This window comes from Sebastes fasciatus, chromosome 2 (genome assembly GCF_043250625.1).
Source record: "Sebastes fasciatus isolate fSebFas1 chromosome 2, fSebFas1.pri, whole genome shotgun sequence".
Lineage (NCBI taxonomy): Eukaryota > Metazoa > Chordata > Actinopteri > Perciformes > Sebastidae > Sebastes > Sebastes fasciatus.
In genome coordinates, this window is record NC_133796.1 from 17,930,647 (window position 1) to 17,949,962 (window position 19,316).

Sequence of the window (19,316 nt, forward strand, 5' to 3'; positions counted from 1 at the left end):
ACCAAGGGTTCACCTGTATCCACACGCACGCGCACGCTCACGTGCACGCGCATTTCACATGCACGCGCAAAGGAACCAGTCTTATACTACTCACAGCTGGCAAAGAGTAGCCTTTGTCACATCCATTGTTAAAGGTTTGACGATATCGGAGCTATGAAGAAAACTAGAGCAAGGATTATGGCCTGTTAGCAGCGGGGTATACAATGCAATACTTGCAGCGTTGTTGTTGTTTTTTAACAAAAGGCAATGCAGCTCCTTTTTAGTCCTGGGCGAACATCTTGCAGTTTTATTCATAAATCTGTGATTTTTTTCATATTTTATGTATAACATACCGTAACACAGTTCCCCGAACGGGCTACTTCATTCAGACCTCATACTGGAGTCTGATTTCATTTCAGAGCGCTTCTTATTGGGTTTGGGAGAAAGTCTTTATGTGATTTTTCTCCTCCTAATATGGTGCCAAACAGGGTCAGTCTCCAAGGGTGACCATATCTGTTTTAGGCGCCGTGACCTGTAAAGTGCTAATGTGTGGCAGCTTCACACTGATGGCGTTTCAATGGCCTGTTTTGGGGCTATTTAACCCCCCCTTGTGTGTATATACGTGTATATATATTTATGTGGGTGGGTGGTTGTGTGTTCATTTTGGCATGTGTGATTTATAAATTTACAATCTTGTGCGGTCCACATGTGGCCGTATGTGAGCACTATTTGTATGTGTCTAAATTTCTGTGTGTGTGTGTGTGTGTGTGTTTTCCCCGGTATCCCTTTGTATCAGTGGTAGGGTTCCCTTGGGTTTCACAGGCCTAGTGACATGGACTCATGGTGGTAATGGCCTTTCACAGCATCTAGCTCCCCTGACACACACACACACACATACACACACACACACACACACACACACACACACACACACACACACACACACACACACACACACACACACACACACAAACACAGATAAGGAGAGTAACAGTGACAAACAAACTAGTGCACAAATATGGGCACAGATGGAGAAAAATACACAATAAATATATAGTATACTGGATAAACATGACAGAAAGAAAGAAGTACAGAAAATATAATTTATAAATAAAACACAGTTAAGACAATAAGTCCAAATCCCTCTAATGACTTTCATAATAAATCCCCTGCTGGTATTTTTCCATATTTCCGTCTTCTACTTTGTTTCTATTAAGGCAACAAACAATATCCAAAAAGAGGAAGAAATTAGAAAGCATGACAGAGGAATTGATTGAGAAATTACACAAGAGGAAATGAAGAGTAACTTTCCTCTCTCCCACGTCACTCTCCTTGTTTTCCTTTGTCTCTCCTTTACATTTCTTTCTTCTCTCCTTGTCCTGTGCTCTCCAATGACCCTCTCTCCATCAAATCGCATATGGCCTACTTAGCTTACATGTTAACTAACAGACCACTCTGCTTGTAATTTACGGCCCCTCGTTTGTGCAAACCTTCAGTGATTTACTTCTTCTATGTTCTCTACTTCTCTCACACGTTTCTAATTCATTCTTTGATCTTTCCTTCATTCTTTTTTTTGTCATTCCCCTTTTTTTAAAATTGTATTCACTATAACTATAAATCACCTGCCTCACTTCCATCTCTCGCCTCTTTCCATTTCTCCAACATCCCGTCCTCTCGTGTCATCCAATTCTCCATCCTTTCCCCTCTCTTCTGTCCCCCATCCCTCTATCTGGTGGGGTGTAAAGTGGCTTAGGTGGCTGCGCGTGTCTGAGCCGCATGTGCAAGCTATAAGAGGGTCAGCTGTCTATTTGCACTTTTAACGTCTTAACTCTATACGATGGGCCATTCATTCTCACTCTCTCCTCTCTCGTTCCCTCTCTCTCTTCCCCCCTTCCCGTCCTCTTTCTGTGTCTATTGCTCTCTATCTCTCTCTTAGGACAGTAAATGTTTTAACTCTCCATTCTATGGGCCATTCATTAAGTTAGTGTACTTTAATAAATAGTCTGATGTGTCACTGGCCAGTGAATTAGTGGCACTTAAAATCACCCACTAGTGGCCAATAGATAGCTGGAAGGTTTGATATGCAGCGGCCACTTTTCCTCAGAAAACCAATTAGAGCATACCAGGTCCGATATGTGCATTAATAACACACGTGTCAGTATTAAAGCACAAACCATCTCAATAACTCATCTCTGTTTACAGTGTGTCAACACACAAGACAATGGTCTTAAATTAAGTTCTGAAAAAAGTGTTACTATAAATATTACTTCATTTTAAATTCAGAGTACAGAATACATTTTTATTTAAACACGTGTATTACAATAATAGCCTAACAAAATGGATTAGTACTGGTATAACAGTGAAATATAATAGTATAACATCAAATTGTTATACTGACACTGGCACAATCACACGATCCCATTGCACATCAGCTTATGTAGTCTAAATAGAAGTATTATTTGAATGTTGTGTTTCAGTGTCCCTGGATTACCTCGTGGTAAGCATTAAGAAAATGTTTTAACAAAAAATTTAAATTAAAAAATATCTCTTCTGTTTTAAAATATTTAAACTAACATTTGCCTCAGATTCTTACTGCTCAGACTCAGCTCTTCAGTGCACAATGTAAGTCCAATGCCAACCTTCAGTGCTAATGCAGGAAGCGGTGTTCCTTTTATTTAACAAGCCGGAAAGTGAAGGTGTCGGCAGTGAGTGGGTGTGTAGCCTGTCTGACTTAAGACAGACAGTTGGTGTCCGTTACAGACCAACCATCAGTGTAAACTTTATTTATTTGTATCTATTTATTTATTTTTCCTGTCTATATCCACGGCCTTTCCAGAACCTTAAATGGCAACTTTACACCTTCTAAGAATCTTAATTTTGCTGACCTTTAGTGTTTAACTGTGTAACTTGCTGCAGCGATGTAGAATTGTGCTCTGGGGTGATTCAGGACACTGTGACATCACTGTTGGGTGTGGTTACTGGTGCAGCAGAGCACATTTATAACCACCAAACTTTCAACCAGATAGGGCAGTGAAATATTGCTTTTCGCCTGGGATTAAGTTATTTTTTAAACAAGTCTTTCAGTTGCCTGACCTTAAAGCTGCAGTAGGCAGTATGTTTTAGGCATCATTGGGCACAAATTCCATAATAACATTTCAGCATATTGTAATTTAAGTGCTCTGAGAGATAACTAGACTTCTGCACCTCCTCATGGCTCTGTTTTCAGGCTTTAAAAGATCTAGCCCATGACGGGAGACTTTGGCCAATCACAGGTCATTTCAGAGAGAGAGCGTTCCTATTGGCTGTTCATTCAACAGAGGCAGCTGTCAATCACTCATGAACTCCGATCAAATGGTCAAACTAGGCAGCGCTGATCAAATATGAATCAATATTCTGTTACTGTAATGCCTAAAGTTTTACAGCCAGCAAAACTTTTAATATGTCCTCCCATGCTAGACCTTCTGTATTGTTGTGCCTATGCAGTCAGTTATGTTCAATTATACTGTGACACTTTTTAAGAAAATAGATAAACAAATTCTGTGCATTCAGTAGGGTTGATTCCCACGGGTGAATCTAAGTGATAATAGTTGCAGAAGTGCCCCAAGCTAATAATATAGCCTTGACAGGGGAAAGGTGATTGGCATATAGACAAAGTGTGTTTGTGAGACTGGATGATTATGTGTGTGTGCATTGTCAAGAGAGGCAGGAGGTTAATTCAATCCTATAGAAACGCAGCATGGAGGGGATTGGACAGCACAGCCCTGAGGGTGTCACTGGCCTCAACCCCAATAGGGGGCAGAACGTGCACGCGCGCACACACACACACACACACACACACACAATATGGACCCTGTGACTTAAGGGTATAAAATCTGAAAAGCCTAGGAAAAGCCAAATTGTTTTTATATCTAGTTTCTGGTGCATTTCATTTAGAGCCAAGGAGGATAAATGATGAACGTGGATTAATACATATATCTATTTATAGAAAATGCTGCATAAAACAAGGACAAGAAAGAAGAGGACATTTAGAGAAGAGCAGTGATGGAGGACGGTGAGAGGGATTGAGGGCATGGGGAGGGGACGAGAAGGGAAGGGAATAGAGTGAATGAAGGAAAGAATGAGTGGTGCCTGTGGAGAGTGGGATGTGTGGGAGAGAGGTGTATGAGTGGAGGACAGAAGTGACCGAAATAGAGTATATAGACAGCAGGATGACGCAAGTGGCAGAGGCAAATGGAAGAGATAGCCTAAATAAACCTTACACCAGCACAGCAGAGTATCCTTTTCAGTCAGACTGGCATAGTTGCCAACTAAGCATGTTGTTTCTGAGATTTGATGTATATGCATATTTGATGCAAGCTACTGTAAATTAAATTACAAAGACATTTGTGAAAAATGTTGCCTATTGTAGTTTCATCCCCTCTTATAATGTCTTGTGAAAAAAATGACAGGGGGGAAGTTACTGACATTTTTTTATGCCAGTAGTGCTTCAGCTTTCAGTCATGGTGTTCGTCTCTTGATTAGTATCATGGCCCATACAGGACAGTGACAACAAAAATACATACGTTTTGTATGGTACAGCTTCTCTTCATGCTTTTTTCCCACATCTCCTCCCTTTTAGTAGTATATTTTCGTGCACCAAAGTGCAGTGTTTATTCTCATATGTGGAGAATGTTGATGTTGCTGTGCAGGTTTTGACCACTAGTAGCGCTATGGAGAAATCTTTTGTGTCCCATTTTGTTTGTATCGTGCACAGTGGGCATCCTCCGGGGTCTGAAAAGTGAAGCCAATGAGGAAGTGCCTTAAACTTGCATTATTTCTAACGGCCAGCAGGGGGCGACTCCTCTGGTTGCAAAAATAAGTCTGATTGTATAGAAGTCTATGAGAAAACGACCCTACTTCTCACTTGACTTTATTACCTCAGTAAACATTGTAAACATGAGTTTATGGTCTCAATTGCTTGTTTCAAGTCTTCTTCAACACAGCATGATGTTCATTTAGTAAAAATGATGGTCCCATTTAGAGTCAGATAGACCATAAACAGGGAATGCTTTAGGGCGTGGCTACCTTGTGATTGACAGGTCGCTACCAGAACATTGTCCGGTCTAGAAGTTGTTTGTGTTTTCGTCTTAAAACTTTGCACAGTGTGTTTTCAGTTCATGAAAGTTAATTGTAACATTTTTGGTTGCCTAAAAATGTATTATTCAGCATTAGGTTGTAGCACCACCCTCTCGTGTCACTTCGGGTTGCAAAACACCAAGATGGCGACAGCCAAAATGCCAAACTCAAGGCTTTGAAACGGCAGTCCACAAACCACTGGGTGACGTCACAGTGACTACGTCCACTTCTTATATACAGTCTATGGTGGTGCACACCAACCAGGATGTACATGTGCCAGCATGTATTGAGGTTTCTTAGACCTCAAGGGTTCACGCAATGCGTTTTGGTGAGAAACACTAAATGGAAACAAAACTTTTGTGTATTTACACAAAAACTCCAAAATACACTTTAAACCTATACACTCATGCACATAGGTAAACATGCTAAGATATGTGCACACAGACTGAAAATAATGTGAAATCAATGCCAGCCAAATATGCTATTATTCAGGAGATAAAATTGCTCTTGAATGAATCAGGCCTAAAATACGTGTGTGTCTGTGTGTTACATTTCCATACGGGAAACCTAATATTGTATTTTGCTAAAAAACACAAAGCCCGACCATCAATTTATTCCACTTTTCCTAATCAGCAGCGGGGCCAAGGATGTCTCCATACATATTCATGCTGCTCCGGAGACTCAGAGAGACGATACATTTACAGCCCACATTTACCATATTACCCTTAATGTTATTAGACCAGCAAACACAATTTAGCCAAATATAAGTCATACATAAGTAATTTAGAAAATGAGACAATATTAATTGTGCGATCGTCATCCGGTTTTAATCCCGTTTGTGTGATAGCACTTCAATCTCTGGAATTGAATGCGCCTGGCTGAATAAATTAGTACAATCAATGTATGACTAGAGTCTCCGTCATGTGGACACACTCTGTGCAAATCTATGCAAATGTCTTATGAGGAGAGGATAAGAGAAGCTCTTCTTGGCTAACAAAGCTCTTGATGATCACAGCCTCATCTGACACAGCGGTGTGATGTCATTTTCACCCTCTCAGAGGAAAAGAAAGAAGCAAAACAAGGAGAATAGGGCGAGGGATGCAAAAAGAGAGGAATGATCATGCTATGTGAATGGTGTGTAAGGATGCAAAGGTTGCCCCTCTCTGTCAATAGAAAGTTATTCCTTTAAGCATTGAAAACATATCTGGCCACTGAAGAAACACACAAATCTGCCATCATGACTCAATTTATTATTTTTCAAATTTATATGTAGATAAGGTCATGACCTTGAGCATTTCCTTTCTGCAAATATTTCTGGTCAAGTTCATGGTTTTCTTCCTCCACTTTCCACTTCCTCTGTTCTCCTTCCCTCTTTAGCTTTCTCCATTTTTTTTCCATCTCCACCCCTTTCCTCCCTACCTCTATCCTAGCCCCTAGCCACCTCCCCTCTCCTCCTCTCCCCTCCCTTTGCTCCTCTCTGCCTGGTATTGATTAGAAGGCGAACCTCTAATCTCCTTAAGGTCATTAGGAACACTTAATTAAAACCTAGTTAGAATGCCTTTGTTCAACCAAAGCAAATTGCAGCTGTTCAAACGCGATTAGTATGATAACGTAAAAACTTGTCGGCAGGGAAAAATATAAGAGAGGGTCTTTTTTTGGTGGAAATGTTTACACAATTGAAATGCAGAGCGCTTAAACACACAGTGGAAGTATAAACTACTGTATACTTGAGCTATAGTGCTTCTGCCTGTGTTTGTGTGTGTTGATGGGATTGTTTATATTTTGCTAGTGGATGGTAAGCTTTATGAAACTAAAGGATTAATGCATGTAACTGGCTTATAGGTTCCAGAGAATTGGTTATTTTATACACCTGAAGTAAAACAAAGAAAGATCTGTCAAATATACAATATGTATAAGATTTGATGGTGACAGTTTTCTCTTGTTGTCATGGTCACACGATCAGTATCATACACCCTCACTTTTATTATTCAGCTAATGGTGCAAGTACAGATTTGAAGAAGCAAAAAAAAGGAAAATGAGAAAAGAGAAGAAACAACTCCAATCAACTTCATAGTCTAGTTACTGTTTATTAGAATGGAGAGATAGAACAGTTTATATAAATACATTTTTTCTGTTATTGAATTTGATTGTTTAAATCTTCATTGTAACATTTTACAACTCCTTTTTTAGTCAACTAATGTTCACACACACAGGCAAATGCACACATAAATACTTATTTGTTATCAATCCTGTATCATAGGGCATTCACAGCAGCTATACAATACATTGTTTGGTCCCTTTTGCATACAGGGCTTCATCACAGACACGTAATGTAATTAGTCATTTGTGTTTAATTGTTACGAAGGCCCAATTAATAGCACACATAGCAGGGAACCCCTGGTGACTGCCGTTAAATTGCTGACAGGGAAAGACACCTTGCCGGCTCCTTTGCCTCTCATTCTGGCATCCTTGCAAATTAAAGGGCCTCCTTTTAAATATTCCTAAGAAATTAGCTTGAATTGACTGATTTCAGATCTGCTGCCCCATCCTCCTTCTGAACATTTATATTTTGTTGACTTGTGGTAATTTTACAGAAGTTATTGAGGGCATGTCTAATTGTAATTGTAATTGTAAATGTTTTATTGATCATGCTTTTGATTAATACATCTAACTATGCTTGTCGTTTTATTAGTGCTGTGATTCAATTAAAATATCTCATCACGATTAATCGCTTGATTGTCCATAGTTAATCATGATTAATCGCAAATTAATCAAACATTTTTTATCTGTTCGAAATGTACCTTAAAGGGAGATTTGTCAAGTATTTAATATTCTTATCAACATGGGAGTGGGCAAATATGCTTGCTTAATGCAAATATGTGTATATATGTATTACTGGAAATCAATTAACAACACAAAACAATGACAAATATTGTCCAGAAACCCTCACAGGTACTGCATTTAGCATAAAAAATATGCTCAAATCATAACATGACAAACTCAAGCCCAACAGGCAGCAACAGCTGTCAGTGTGTCAGTGTGCTGACTTGACTATGACTTGTCCAAAACTGCATGGGATTAGCATATATCTTGAGGTCAGAGGTTGTTTGTCTGTTTTTGTGGGGTAAAGAGGATTCTTCTTTCTCAATGTCTCTCTTGCTTAAGTTATTATTGCAGATAATAAAAGAGAAAAAAAGAGTTAACTAGGTCAAAGGAATTGGTATAAGTTGAATAAAGTGAAGCCATGTAGCCTATATATGCAATATCCTATTTGGAGTTTTGATTAAAACATAGCCTATACATTTAAATACATTTAACAGTCTCACTTGAAGCTGCAGTGGGGAGAAATAGAGCAAACATGATTAAAAAAAGTTATTTTTATAAAACGGTCAAATATGAATCAATATTCTGTTACTGTAATGCCTATTTCTCCTCAAATGTTTTCAGAAACATCTTGTAGTGTACTGTTTAGCTGTAAAATTAGAAAGTTAAATTAGCAGCACAACCAATAGGAACGCTCTCTCTCTGAAATGACCTGTGATTGGCAAAAGTCTCCTGTCACGGGTTAGATTTTTTTAAAGCCTGAAAACAGAGACATGAAGAGGTGCAGAAGTCTAGTTTTCTCTCAGACCACTTGAATTACAATATGCTGAAAGGTTATTATGGAATTTTTGCCCCATGATGCTAAAAATATACTGCCTACCCCGCTTTAATATGTCTTTAAGCATTCTGATTCTGACTTTTTTTCTCATAAAGTTATGACTTTATTCTCGTAATATTACGACTTTTTTTCTCGTAAAGTTATGACTTTATTCTCGTAATATTCCGACTTTTTTCTCATAAAGTTATGACTTTATTCTCGTAATATTACGACTTTTTTTCTCGTAAAGTTATGACTTTATTCTCGTAATATTCCGACTTTTTTCTCATAAAGTTATGACTTTATTTCTCGTAATATTATGACTTTGTTTTCGTAAAGTTATGACTTTATTCTCATAATATTACGACTTTATTCTCATAATATTATGACTTTATACTCTTAATATTATGACTTCATTCTCAAAATCTCAGATGTTTTTTCCCTCAATGTGGCCCTAATACTCCTTCGTACAATTGCACTTTGGCCCTCACTGCATTAGACTTATATACTATATACTTAGACTATAAACTGTACCTTCATCACAATGCTCAAATGTTTTGCAGCTCCAGACAGATTTTTTTTTGTTGTGCCTAAAATGACTATTTTGATAGTAAAGGTTGCTGACCCCTGTCCTAGAACAACCTTTAATGGTGATAATAGTATTTTATTAAAAATAATTATTTAACACATAACAGTATAGTCCATTAAATTATTTCCTACCCACCCTCTCTATGGTCACCGTTGCCTAGCGACGGCAGTAGCGTTCCTTCCTCTCTGCTCTGAGAGCCACTTGTCAGAAACCCAGACGCATCCCACGTAGGAGGAGGCGGAGGGGGGTAAACATATTACTACCAGGCAGCCAGGGGGGTAATTAGGCTTTCTCAAACCGCATATTAACCATCGCTGTCACTGACAATCTTTCTGTAAATGCAAAACGGATATGTGGCACTATTTGTTCTTTCCCCCCAGGGCTCTCAAGTTTCGCGTTACTTGGCTCTCTCAACGTTACTTTACTTTGCGCACTAATATCTAATATCCTGCCGCCGCCTTGACGCGCTGCTGGACCAGATGGCAGCTCGCAGTAATCTCCTTATAGCACCGCGTGCTGCATGTTGTGAATGAGAGAGGTACGAGACAGAGAGACAGAGAGAGAGAGAGAGAGAAATAACAGGAGCTTTGTCAAGTTCAGCTCTACTTGTCTGTCTGTCATTCAGCTTTTCTGTCGGAAGTGTGGGGCTGGAACGACGGACAACAAGTCATGTTTGGAGAGGACTACTTTTTCTACTGGAGCTGCGACAGGTGTGTGGAGGAATACAGGTAGTTAGCTTGTTTTGTCGGAGCAACAGGTTGTTTGTTGACGCTGCACTTGTGATGGGGATAGAGCTATGTGTGCTGGGACTCCACCAGATATTAGCTTGTCACAATATCTGCATAGATTTACACATTTGTACTGCATATATCACCTGTTATTAGATACTCTAGTCTAGTGTGAGCTTTCCTATATTCCACATTGTAGTGGGGTCCCAGTAATTCAACACTAGACATGACTGCACTGCTGGCCTCTTTTTGTGTGTGTCCAAAATGCGATAAGTATTGTAATGAAGAGAGCTTTGGCCTAAGCCTCAATTTCCAACAAACTTATGTGAAAACCCGTTCAGTTGGATAAAAAACCTGGAGGCCAAGATGCCAGCAGGAAAAAAAGGGCATGTTTAATTCAATGGAAAATGAAGAAAAGGGGGGAAAGCAATGTAGCAGTATCAGTTGAGCTGTGCCTCCATCAAGCTGTACATGATAGTGTAGGCTTTGGCTAAAGGGAATAGCCTGCATGGCATTTCACTTTCCTCAGATTTGTCTCATGTTGGATTTTGGTCTCTCTTTCCTTCTCTTTTCCCTCTCTAGATTGTGAAATCCTACCTATCATGTGAAGGCTTTGGTTGTGGTTTGTGTGTGTGTGTGTGTGTGTGGGTATGAGACAGTGTAACAGAGAGCTAAGCTTCGTATAGCGTCACCCTTGGGGCACTGGCCTGTAAAAAAAAAATGTCCCTGTAACCCTGGAACCATGAAACCATGACAGTCATCACTTATTCAAGCGGTGCTGGAAGGCATCCGAAAGAAATCCAGGTTCTTGAACATCCCTCAGCCCCGGGGAATGTTGCAGAACCCCCGTCTGAGATTGTAGAACCCGGGACCGTGCCGGACCCCTCGGAGAACCCGATTCTACAATCTCGTGGGGTCAAAGGCCGGAGACGGATGGAACGGAGAGACGACGAGGGAGGAGCGAAGGCAGAGACTGCGAAAAGGAAGAGACAAACATGGAGCAGAGAGAGGATGGAGAGAGGAAGGAGAGAGGAGCAGTGTTACTTAAGGAACAAATGTAACAAGGAAGTTAGAAAAGACCGAAAAAGTGGGGGGAAATTTGTGGAAGGAAAAGACAAGAGCAAGACGGATGTGTCTGTGATTCTGTCAACAGCAGAAACAGAAGGTGAAATCAAGCAAAGGATGGGGAAAAGGAAGATATGGCCTGTTTCTCTTTGTCCATTTCACCTGAAAAACATCACTGAAAGAGGGGAAAACATGATGAAAGGGATGAGGTGGCATCATATCTTCCTCTGGTTAACTCTCCTCCTCTTCAGCCTGTGTCCAAAACCTACTTCATCACAGGTAAGAATGGCTTTCAAGAGCCAATTGTAATTTGTGATCCGAAAACTGGAATAGTAATTGTTAACAGATAATGTACTGCATATGAAGTATTGAATGACTATCAAATAGGCCTTTTTCACAGTAGACATTTTGACCTGTCACAGTAGGAAAACACAGGTGTGACTAATGACATTAACGATAGCTATGTTCTATTCAAGTGTCCCAGTAAGTCACAAGCGTGACAGTGAGCCAGTTTGCACAATACCAGGACCTGAAATTGATAAATGGAATTCAACCATCGTCAATTTATTGATGTTTTTATTCAAAACACATGTCCTAATACATTTTAAAGGCATAGTTCGGGTGTTTTGAAGTGGTGTTGTATGAGTTACTTTTACTTTATTTTACCTAAAGTACATCACGGTTTGCACACCCCAGTTTGGAGAAACAGACATGAGTACTGGCACAGGAGCAAAGCAATACAATGCTGTGGACAGGGCTGGCGGCAAAATTTATTTTGACCACCTAAAAGAAAGGCTCATCTAAAAAAATCAATATCAGTTTAAGTGTACGCTATATTTAGAATATTTTCACTGCTTTATCTTGCCGTCAGACAGCCCTTTCCGACAGGGAACTGAACTAAAAGCGAAACTTATTTAGCCAGTTCCCCATCGGAAAATATTCTAAGTATAGCGTACACTTAAACTGATATATATATATATTTTTTTTAGGTGGGCCTTTCTTTTAGGTAGCTAAAATATATTTTGCTGTTCGCCCCATCCACAGCAGTACATTGCTTTGCTCCCATGCTGGTAATCCTGTCTGTTTCTCCAAAGAGGGGGTGTGCCGTCCGTCATCTACTGTAGTTGTAATACACTGACTATGGATAAGTACCTCATATAACCCCACTACAAAACACCCAAACTATCCCTTTTAAATGTACTGTATACATACAGTATGTGTAATGGTAAGAGATTTGCCTGCAAAATGGGTTATGCTATACTATTATATTATATAATATATATATATATATATATATATAAATATAATGCTATATCGTAACCCTATTCTATAACCCAGAGGCTGTTTCATTTTTATAGCACAAATTGCTAAATGGCATTGTAGATCATTATTGTATCCAAATATCTCAGGTTGCTGCCTCCACAAATAAGTAAAAATGGCGAGAGACCCAGATTGGATATAATGATACTAATTGTTAAACTGCCTTTCATTCTTAGGGAAATTTTCCACGAATGGAGAACATTGCTGCCTTCAAACCTGTGTCCACCTCTCCGGCTCGCTCCACATGTGGGGTTCCAGAGCGGAGCAGCTACTGTCAGTCGCCGTCCTCCCAGGCTGAACTGCTGACATGTTATCAGGCCTTCTGTGTCCAGGAGTGTCCCTATAGATCCTCCACACCTCCGTATGCCCCACTGCTACTGCCTGCACACAGGTTGGTAGACTGAATTCATAGTAATGTTATTAAGGTATTTTAGATGATGTCTGACCTTTCCATTCATGCAAAAATAGAAAAACAGAAAAGAGGTCCTTTTGAGAGAAAATACTTACACATTTAAACTTTATTCCACCAGGGGTACCTGTGTAACTGAAGACAGTAACGACACTCGTCCTGGGACTCAGCCAGAGACCGGAACCGCTACCAGTTCAGAGGGGGGTTCTGGTGGATCCAGTAGTGTGCTGTTTCGGCCAGTCCAGGATGGATGTCTGGTCTCTCCCCCCTCACAGACACTAGGAGCGTTGGGTTCCCTCACCCTGGCATTGTGGATAAAACCAAGCTCTCCTGGAGAGATGTGAGTTTACTTTTTGTAATTTCTGAAAAATTAGAATAATCTGTGTGAGTTGCATAGTTTCAGATACGGTATGAGGCTTTCTTTTCATACGAGCAGTCATTTGCTGCTGCTGAGTTTTGAATTGACTACCAATGTCATCTTACAGTACATACAGTTTACTGTGCATTACATCTTTTTTAGAATGTAATTTCTTGTGCAAAAAAAATCTGATTTTGATGAAATGGTTTCAAAGTATCCTGGTTTTACTTATCACGGCATGTGATTCATTATAAACACTACACAACTAGAAATGCTTCAAAATGTTGTGAAATTCTATATTTGCCAGGGATAAATGGTGAAGATAACTGATGGATAGATTCTGATCTCTGTGAAAAGGATGAGTCACAAAGACACATCATTGCTTTGCAGCTTACATCATGTTACATCTAGCAAGCTTTGTTGATACTTTCTCGGTTAGAGAAGGTAAAGGAAGAGGTAAAGAAACTGATAGCTCACATTGCCTGGATAGAAACATGCTGTGTCTCAATCAGCAAGGTAGAGTTCTTGTAGAAATTCAACTTCATGGGTGAAAATGGAAATGCATTGATGCAGATGAAGTTGGTATTGGTAATATGAGGATATACTGTATATATTAAAATGCTTGGAACCTAAGTAGCAGAAAAAAAAGAGAAAGAAATGGGAAGTGTCATAAGTATGACACAGTCACAGTTAGTGATGTACCGTATCAGAGTAGTCCAACATTATCATGTGCTACTGATGAAATACCTGCTGGAAACACACTGCTGCTGTGATGTATAGTCAAATGTCTGTTCCGATATGACATCTAATATGATTTTCAAAAACTGAAAGTGCATTGACGTGAAAGCCCTGTGTGATATTGATCTAATAACAAGGAGCAATCAGGTCAGGTCTGGTCAGGTCAGTATCACTGTCAGGAAATGTTGGCCAACAACTGGCTGTCATGTCCTACTTAGACATGTTGTGTGTGAGAGACAGGGGATGAGAGTGTGCTGGTATGTTGCAGGCAGCGCTGGGATGGTGCAGAGTTACACACGCTCAGATCAGCTTGCGGTCACACACACGTCACACACACAAAGCACAAGCACACACAAAAAGAGATCTGTTGGCTTTAGTTGGCAACCCCATCTCCTCCTACAAAATACAGCAACACTTAAAGTAGATTGCTCGAACAACATGGGATGCTTGTGTCATGAGACTAGAAATAGGCTAAACATGCATGATGTCTTGGTTTCTATTTGCTGGTTGAATGTTTGTTAGATGTATGTATGTAGCTAGCAAAAATTTGGATGGACACTTTAGAATTTAAAGTAAATGTCAAAATGTATTCAGCAGAACCAAAAATATCATCTTTGTTATTTAATGCATTGTTCTTCCTTGTCAAAACCTGACGCCTACAGTTCCCAAAATGCAACTTGACCACGGACAGTTTGGTCGGAGATTCGGGTGTGTTATGCTAGTAGTGGCTAATGTAACCCCGTGCCGCATTAAGCAGAGATGAGGAGCGGGCTACAGAGGTCTCGTAAGCTCGCTTCTTTCTAACTCACAGGTCTTTTTATTTTCAAACTTGTAGTCTTCAGCTCCATCCAACGCTGACTCAAGTGACATCACTTAAGGCAGTTTATCAGACATTACACAGCTCCCTCTTGAGACACAAAAAGTTTTTTATAACCTTTTTTTTTTTTTACACATATGCAGTAGTACTCCTCAAGACTAATAATAATTATTATACATAATAATGTAGCTGTTAATTGTCATAAATAACTATAACTACAACATTTTACTAGACTGTCTTTTAATATGATGAGAAATGGTTGGCTCCATGTGGACAAACAAAGAAAGGCATTGCTCAGTGGATTAAACAAACATTTTAAGTAAGCTGTTATGCTTTGTTGAGCTTTCATGAGATACGGTCTGTCAACATTCACATATTCACAATGTGCTGCAAAGGTAAACGTGACTGATTACTTTGCAGTGGTGACTGTCTGAAGAAAGACCCAGAGCAACCTTGGACAGGTTCCATGTGTATTCTAGTCAACTCACTGGATGTTCAGTTTAAATGCTGCTGTCCGTTAAATTTAACTCTGAGAAGGAGAATCAGCCCGAGATCAAATCTCTCCTTTAAATTTCATACTGTGATTTTGTTTGTGAAGTTGTCTGTCGGAGGATTCAGATGACAGACGAGTCTTGTTCTCTTGGTTTTCCGAACATGACACCTGTATGGCTGAATGCATCTGAATGGAGAAAATATCTCTCCACTCACTCTCCCTCTCGCTCTCTTTCTGTTGCTGTCATTGGCCATCAGTCTTTTGTTGTAGAGACGATCATGGCTGCCATCAAAGAAGCCAGATGAAAGGAGGTCTCTATCCTCACCTCTGTCCATCTCTCCTCACCCCTCTCTCTTTGTCTCCCCCTCTCTCTATGATTTCACATCGCTCCCCTCATCTGAACAATGAACAGAGCCAGCCACCTGTTCTTACACATTATAGTTTTTACTCTACCGTGGCTTCACTTCCACAAACTGATTATAAAGTCACGTTTATATTGTTTGAGGATTCTTATTCTGAGTAGATATTTATTTACAGTTGGTTACATGCACTAGACTTGTCCTACCTGGACAACATCGGGTAAAAGTGCATCTTGCTTGAAGTTTTTTGACAACTTGTCTTTTACCCAACCATCACCTCACCTTACCCGAGCAACATTGTTGTTATTGTTCGTCTTTTGGCTACTCCCGTTAGGGGTCGTCACAGCGGATACGCGGCCCGCATATTTAATTTGGCATATGTTTTACACCGGATGCCCTTCCTGATGCAACCCCCACCCGGGGTGATACATGTTTTGTTGGTGGGAAGAAACCAGAGACCCCGGACACGGGGAGAACATGTTAACTCCACACAGAAAGGCCCTGCCCACTGGGGACCGGGGACCTTCTTGCAGTGAGGCGAACGGTGCTCACCACTGCAACACTGTGCTGCCCTTGCCTAAGCGACGTATTGAATAAATTATAGCAGAAAACAGAAAATTATACAACAATTTTTACAATAGACTAATCATATAAAAAGTATACGATTTTAAAGCAAAAATGGCAAAAGTTTACTGGTTCCAGCTTCTCAAATATGTGTATTTGCTGGTTTTCTATGATAGAAAACTGGGGTTTTGGACAAAACAAGCACCGTAGATGTGTAAACTTGGGCTTTTTGATGGGCATTTTTCACTATCTTCTGGCATTTTATGGACCAAATTAACAAATTTGACACAAGAATAATTTTCAGTCCAGTAAATCAATTTAGTTGTTGTAAGTAACCAACTTGGATTAACTTTCTTCTTGCACGTATTATCTCTATCTGTCTTTCTATCTCTTTGTCTCTACCCACAGGCACACACACACTCACATGCATGCACAGACATACATACATATGGTATCTTTCTCATGCATACATCTATCTGTGATTTATAGGGTATGTGGCTCTGGGTTCATAAAAGTCATGATTTCCCATAAAATGTCAGTGATGGTGGTTAATATGACACGTGGAGGGTGTGTGTCAGTGTCTGCACCCAGTGTAGCAGCTCAAACCTAGCAGTCATGTAAAATATTGATATTCCATGTGTAAATGTCAGGATGAGAGACTGTGTGTGGGAATGTGTGTAGTGGCATTCGATTCCATGGGTTTTAGAGTCCATCTTCCTTCTTCCTTCCCTCTGAGTTAAGTTATAACAACTTATCACTGCCAGATATTTAAATGGACTGTTTGGACTGTCTATTGATGCTGAAATAATTGTGTTGCGTATATGCGTGTGTTTTTGTTTCCCTCAGGATGCTGCTGGAGAAGAGCTCAGGGGAGCGGTTGTTTTTTTCTGTGACAGTGTCCGAGCAGGCTGTCACCCTGCTTTATGGTCAGTCCCGCAGGCAGACTCCTCTGACCGTCAGCTTCAGAACAGAGGGGAGGCTTACACTGGAGAAGTGGACACACCTTGTTTTGCAGGTAACAAATCTCAAGTGTGTCATGATCCCGATGGTGGCATGAAAGAAAAACTGCCTTGTTAAACATGCCATAGTCGGTCAATATGAGAGGCACATGATAATGAGCAAATATAAGCATCCATAGGTGAGATTGTGTGCATGAAATTCAATCAATCTACCGTGCAAGCACCATCAGGTTTGTGTTTAACTGTTGTCATAAGGGTTGTGAAAGCAGAATGGTCTCCTTCTATCACAGACTTACAGTCTCTCTATCTTCTTCTTTATCTGTGTTCCCTCTTTTATTCTCTGTCCATCTTTTTCTCTTCCTCTCTACGAGCTTGTGGTAATTACACTGGCAAACATCTGCTTTGGCACAGCTGCTGGGGCCAGGGGTACACACATTACATCAGACACACATACACAGACAGACAATGCCTCACACTTTCAACACTTTCAAAAACGTCTATGTCCTGTATGGAAAACTGACTTCAAAACACCTGGAACACCTGGATTTTACTTATTTTATTTAATCTATTTAGGTCTGTGGTTATTTTTTAATGGTTTTCTGTGTAAAACACAGAAATTGATGTTGTACTCCTATAAGGTTGTTTAATTTTGTTGCTTGGATATGTTTGTAATGTGTTTTTTCAGATAACACAGTGCGTTGTTATCTTGTTGTTCAGGTGTTGTTCTGGTACACTGGACATCCTGTAAATAATATTTCAGTGCCGAAAAAACGCTAATATAGTGAGGTGAAATGCCAAGCGGATTAAGCTCGTTCCAAAACAAGAGCCCTAACCCTCGTTGAGCCAATGAGGCGGGGTCAACTTTGAGTGCTGTGTTGATGACAAATCCTACTCATTGTAACGTTGAGTACTGTAATATGACAATATATGCATTTATTTTCTCTCTGGTGTTTTCTTCCTTTCCTTTATTTCTCCATAACCAATTGACCTAAGTGGTACATCAACTAGAAATTTTAGAAGGCAGAAGTTAGAAATACAAGGCTGGCATGGACAAAAAAAGGCTTTCATAAGCTCTGATCATTCTGAAATGGCAGCTGGTGAAGTGGAGAGAGTCTCGAGGCCCCAAATGAACCCCTGTTTGTGTGCATGTGTGTGTGTTTCTGGTCTGTTGAAGAGTATCATTTTACCGACTACTCCACTGGACAATCTTTCTCTTTCAGCATCTCTGAATTACACCAGGGCCACTTGGGGAGAAAACATGGTCACAATGACGAGCCTTTTATCACTACAAGTGTCCGTTACTTAAGTTGCTTGTTGGTCTATTTTTTATCTGTATAATCTTTGAGCCCAAATTTTTATTTTTATAAGTCATAATTCAAATTAAGTTGCCAGATGCAGGTAGATAAATTATGTACCGATTGTACTGAATATCAATTGTAGTTTGATTTAAAGCATGATTCAAGGCTAGAGGGTTAAGCCAAGGATGAGGAAGTTATACATGTTGACCAGCACTTTCAATTACTGTGCCGAGCCAGAAGATCTAACTTGACAGTTTAGTTTACTGGTTGGCTGACTGGTGTTGATGTCTGGTACAGTAATTTGGCAGTCCAATGTGTTGTTTGCTAAATGTAGTGTTGCTTATGGCTCAATTGGTAGCAAGTGTGTGTGTGTATGTGTGTGTACAGTATGTGTGTATGCCCTGTAGGGATCAGGTTTTTATATATGTCTTTGTACTCTATGTGTGTTGAACATGTCCACATAGGCATGGAAAAGTGTAAGGCTTGCAGGTGTTTTGCTAAAAGTGTGTTGTGTGTGCTTGGAGGCATTTTGAAACTTTGTGTGTGTGTTCATTCTTGTGAATCAGTAGGCCTTTCGTTTAATGGTATGGTGATGTGATCTGTTTTGACCATTCAGAAGAATAACATAATCATCCTCGACACTCAAACACCATTCCCATACTCCCTTTCTCGTGCATGCACACACGCTTATCTACTTATCACTCACTCATACACACAGATACACACTCGCACTCTCACAGTTCAGCAGTAATTTGTAGCAGACTTGTCAGCCACAATACAGACATTACCCCATGAAGGAGCTGGGTAATTTAGAAACCTTTCCTGCACACATACAGTACACACACACACACACACACACACGCCTCTCTCTCTCTCCCTTTCACA

General features: G+C 40.0%; 1 protein-coding gene across 1 annotated transcript in view; it reads left to right on the forward strand.

The window, feature by feature from the left end:
- The first annotated feature begins 9,534 nt into the window (after positions 1-9,534).
- Positions 9,535-19,316, forward strand: part of ush2a (Usher syndrome 2A (autosomal recessive, mild)) — a 230,542-nt gene continuing 220,760 nt past the window's right edge. The window contains exons 1-5 of the mRNA XM_074625260.1: positions 9,535-10,051; positions 10,634-11,395; positions 12,613-12,827; positions 12,967-13,185; positions 17,021-17,189. Of these exons, the coding sequence (XP_074481361.1) occupies positions 10,802-11,395; positions 12,613-12,827; positions 12,967-13,185; positions 17,021-17,189 (1,197 nt within the window). The 5' untranslated portion in view covers positions 9,535-10,051; positions 10,634-10,801. The remainder of the gene's footprint in view (positions 10,052-10,633; positions 11,396-12,612; positions 12,828-12,966; positions 13,186-17,020; positions 17,190-19,316) is intronic.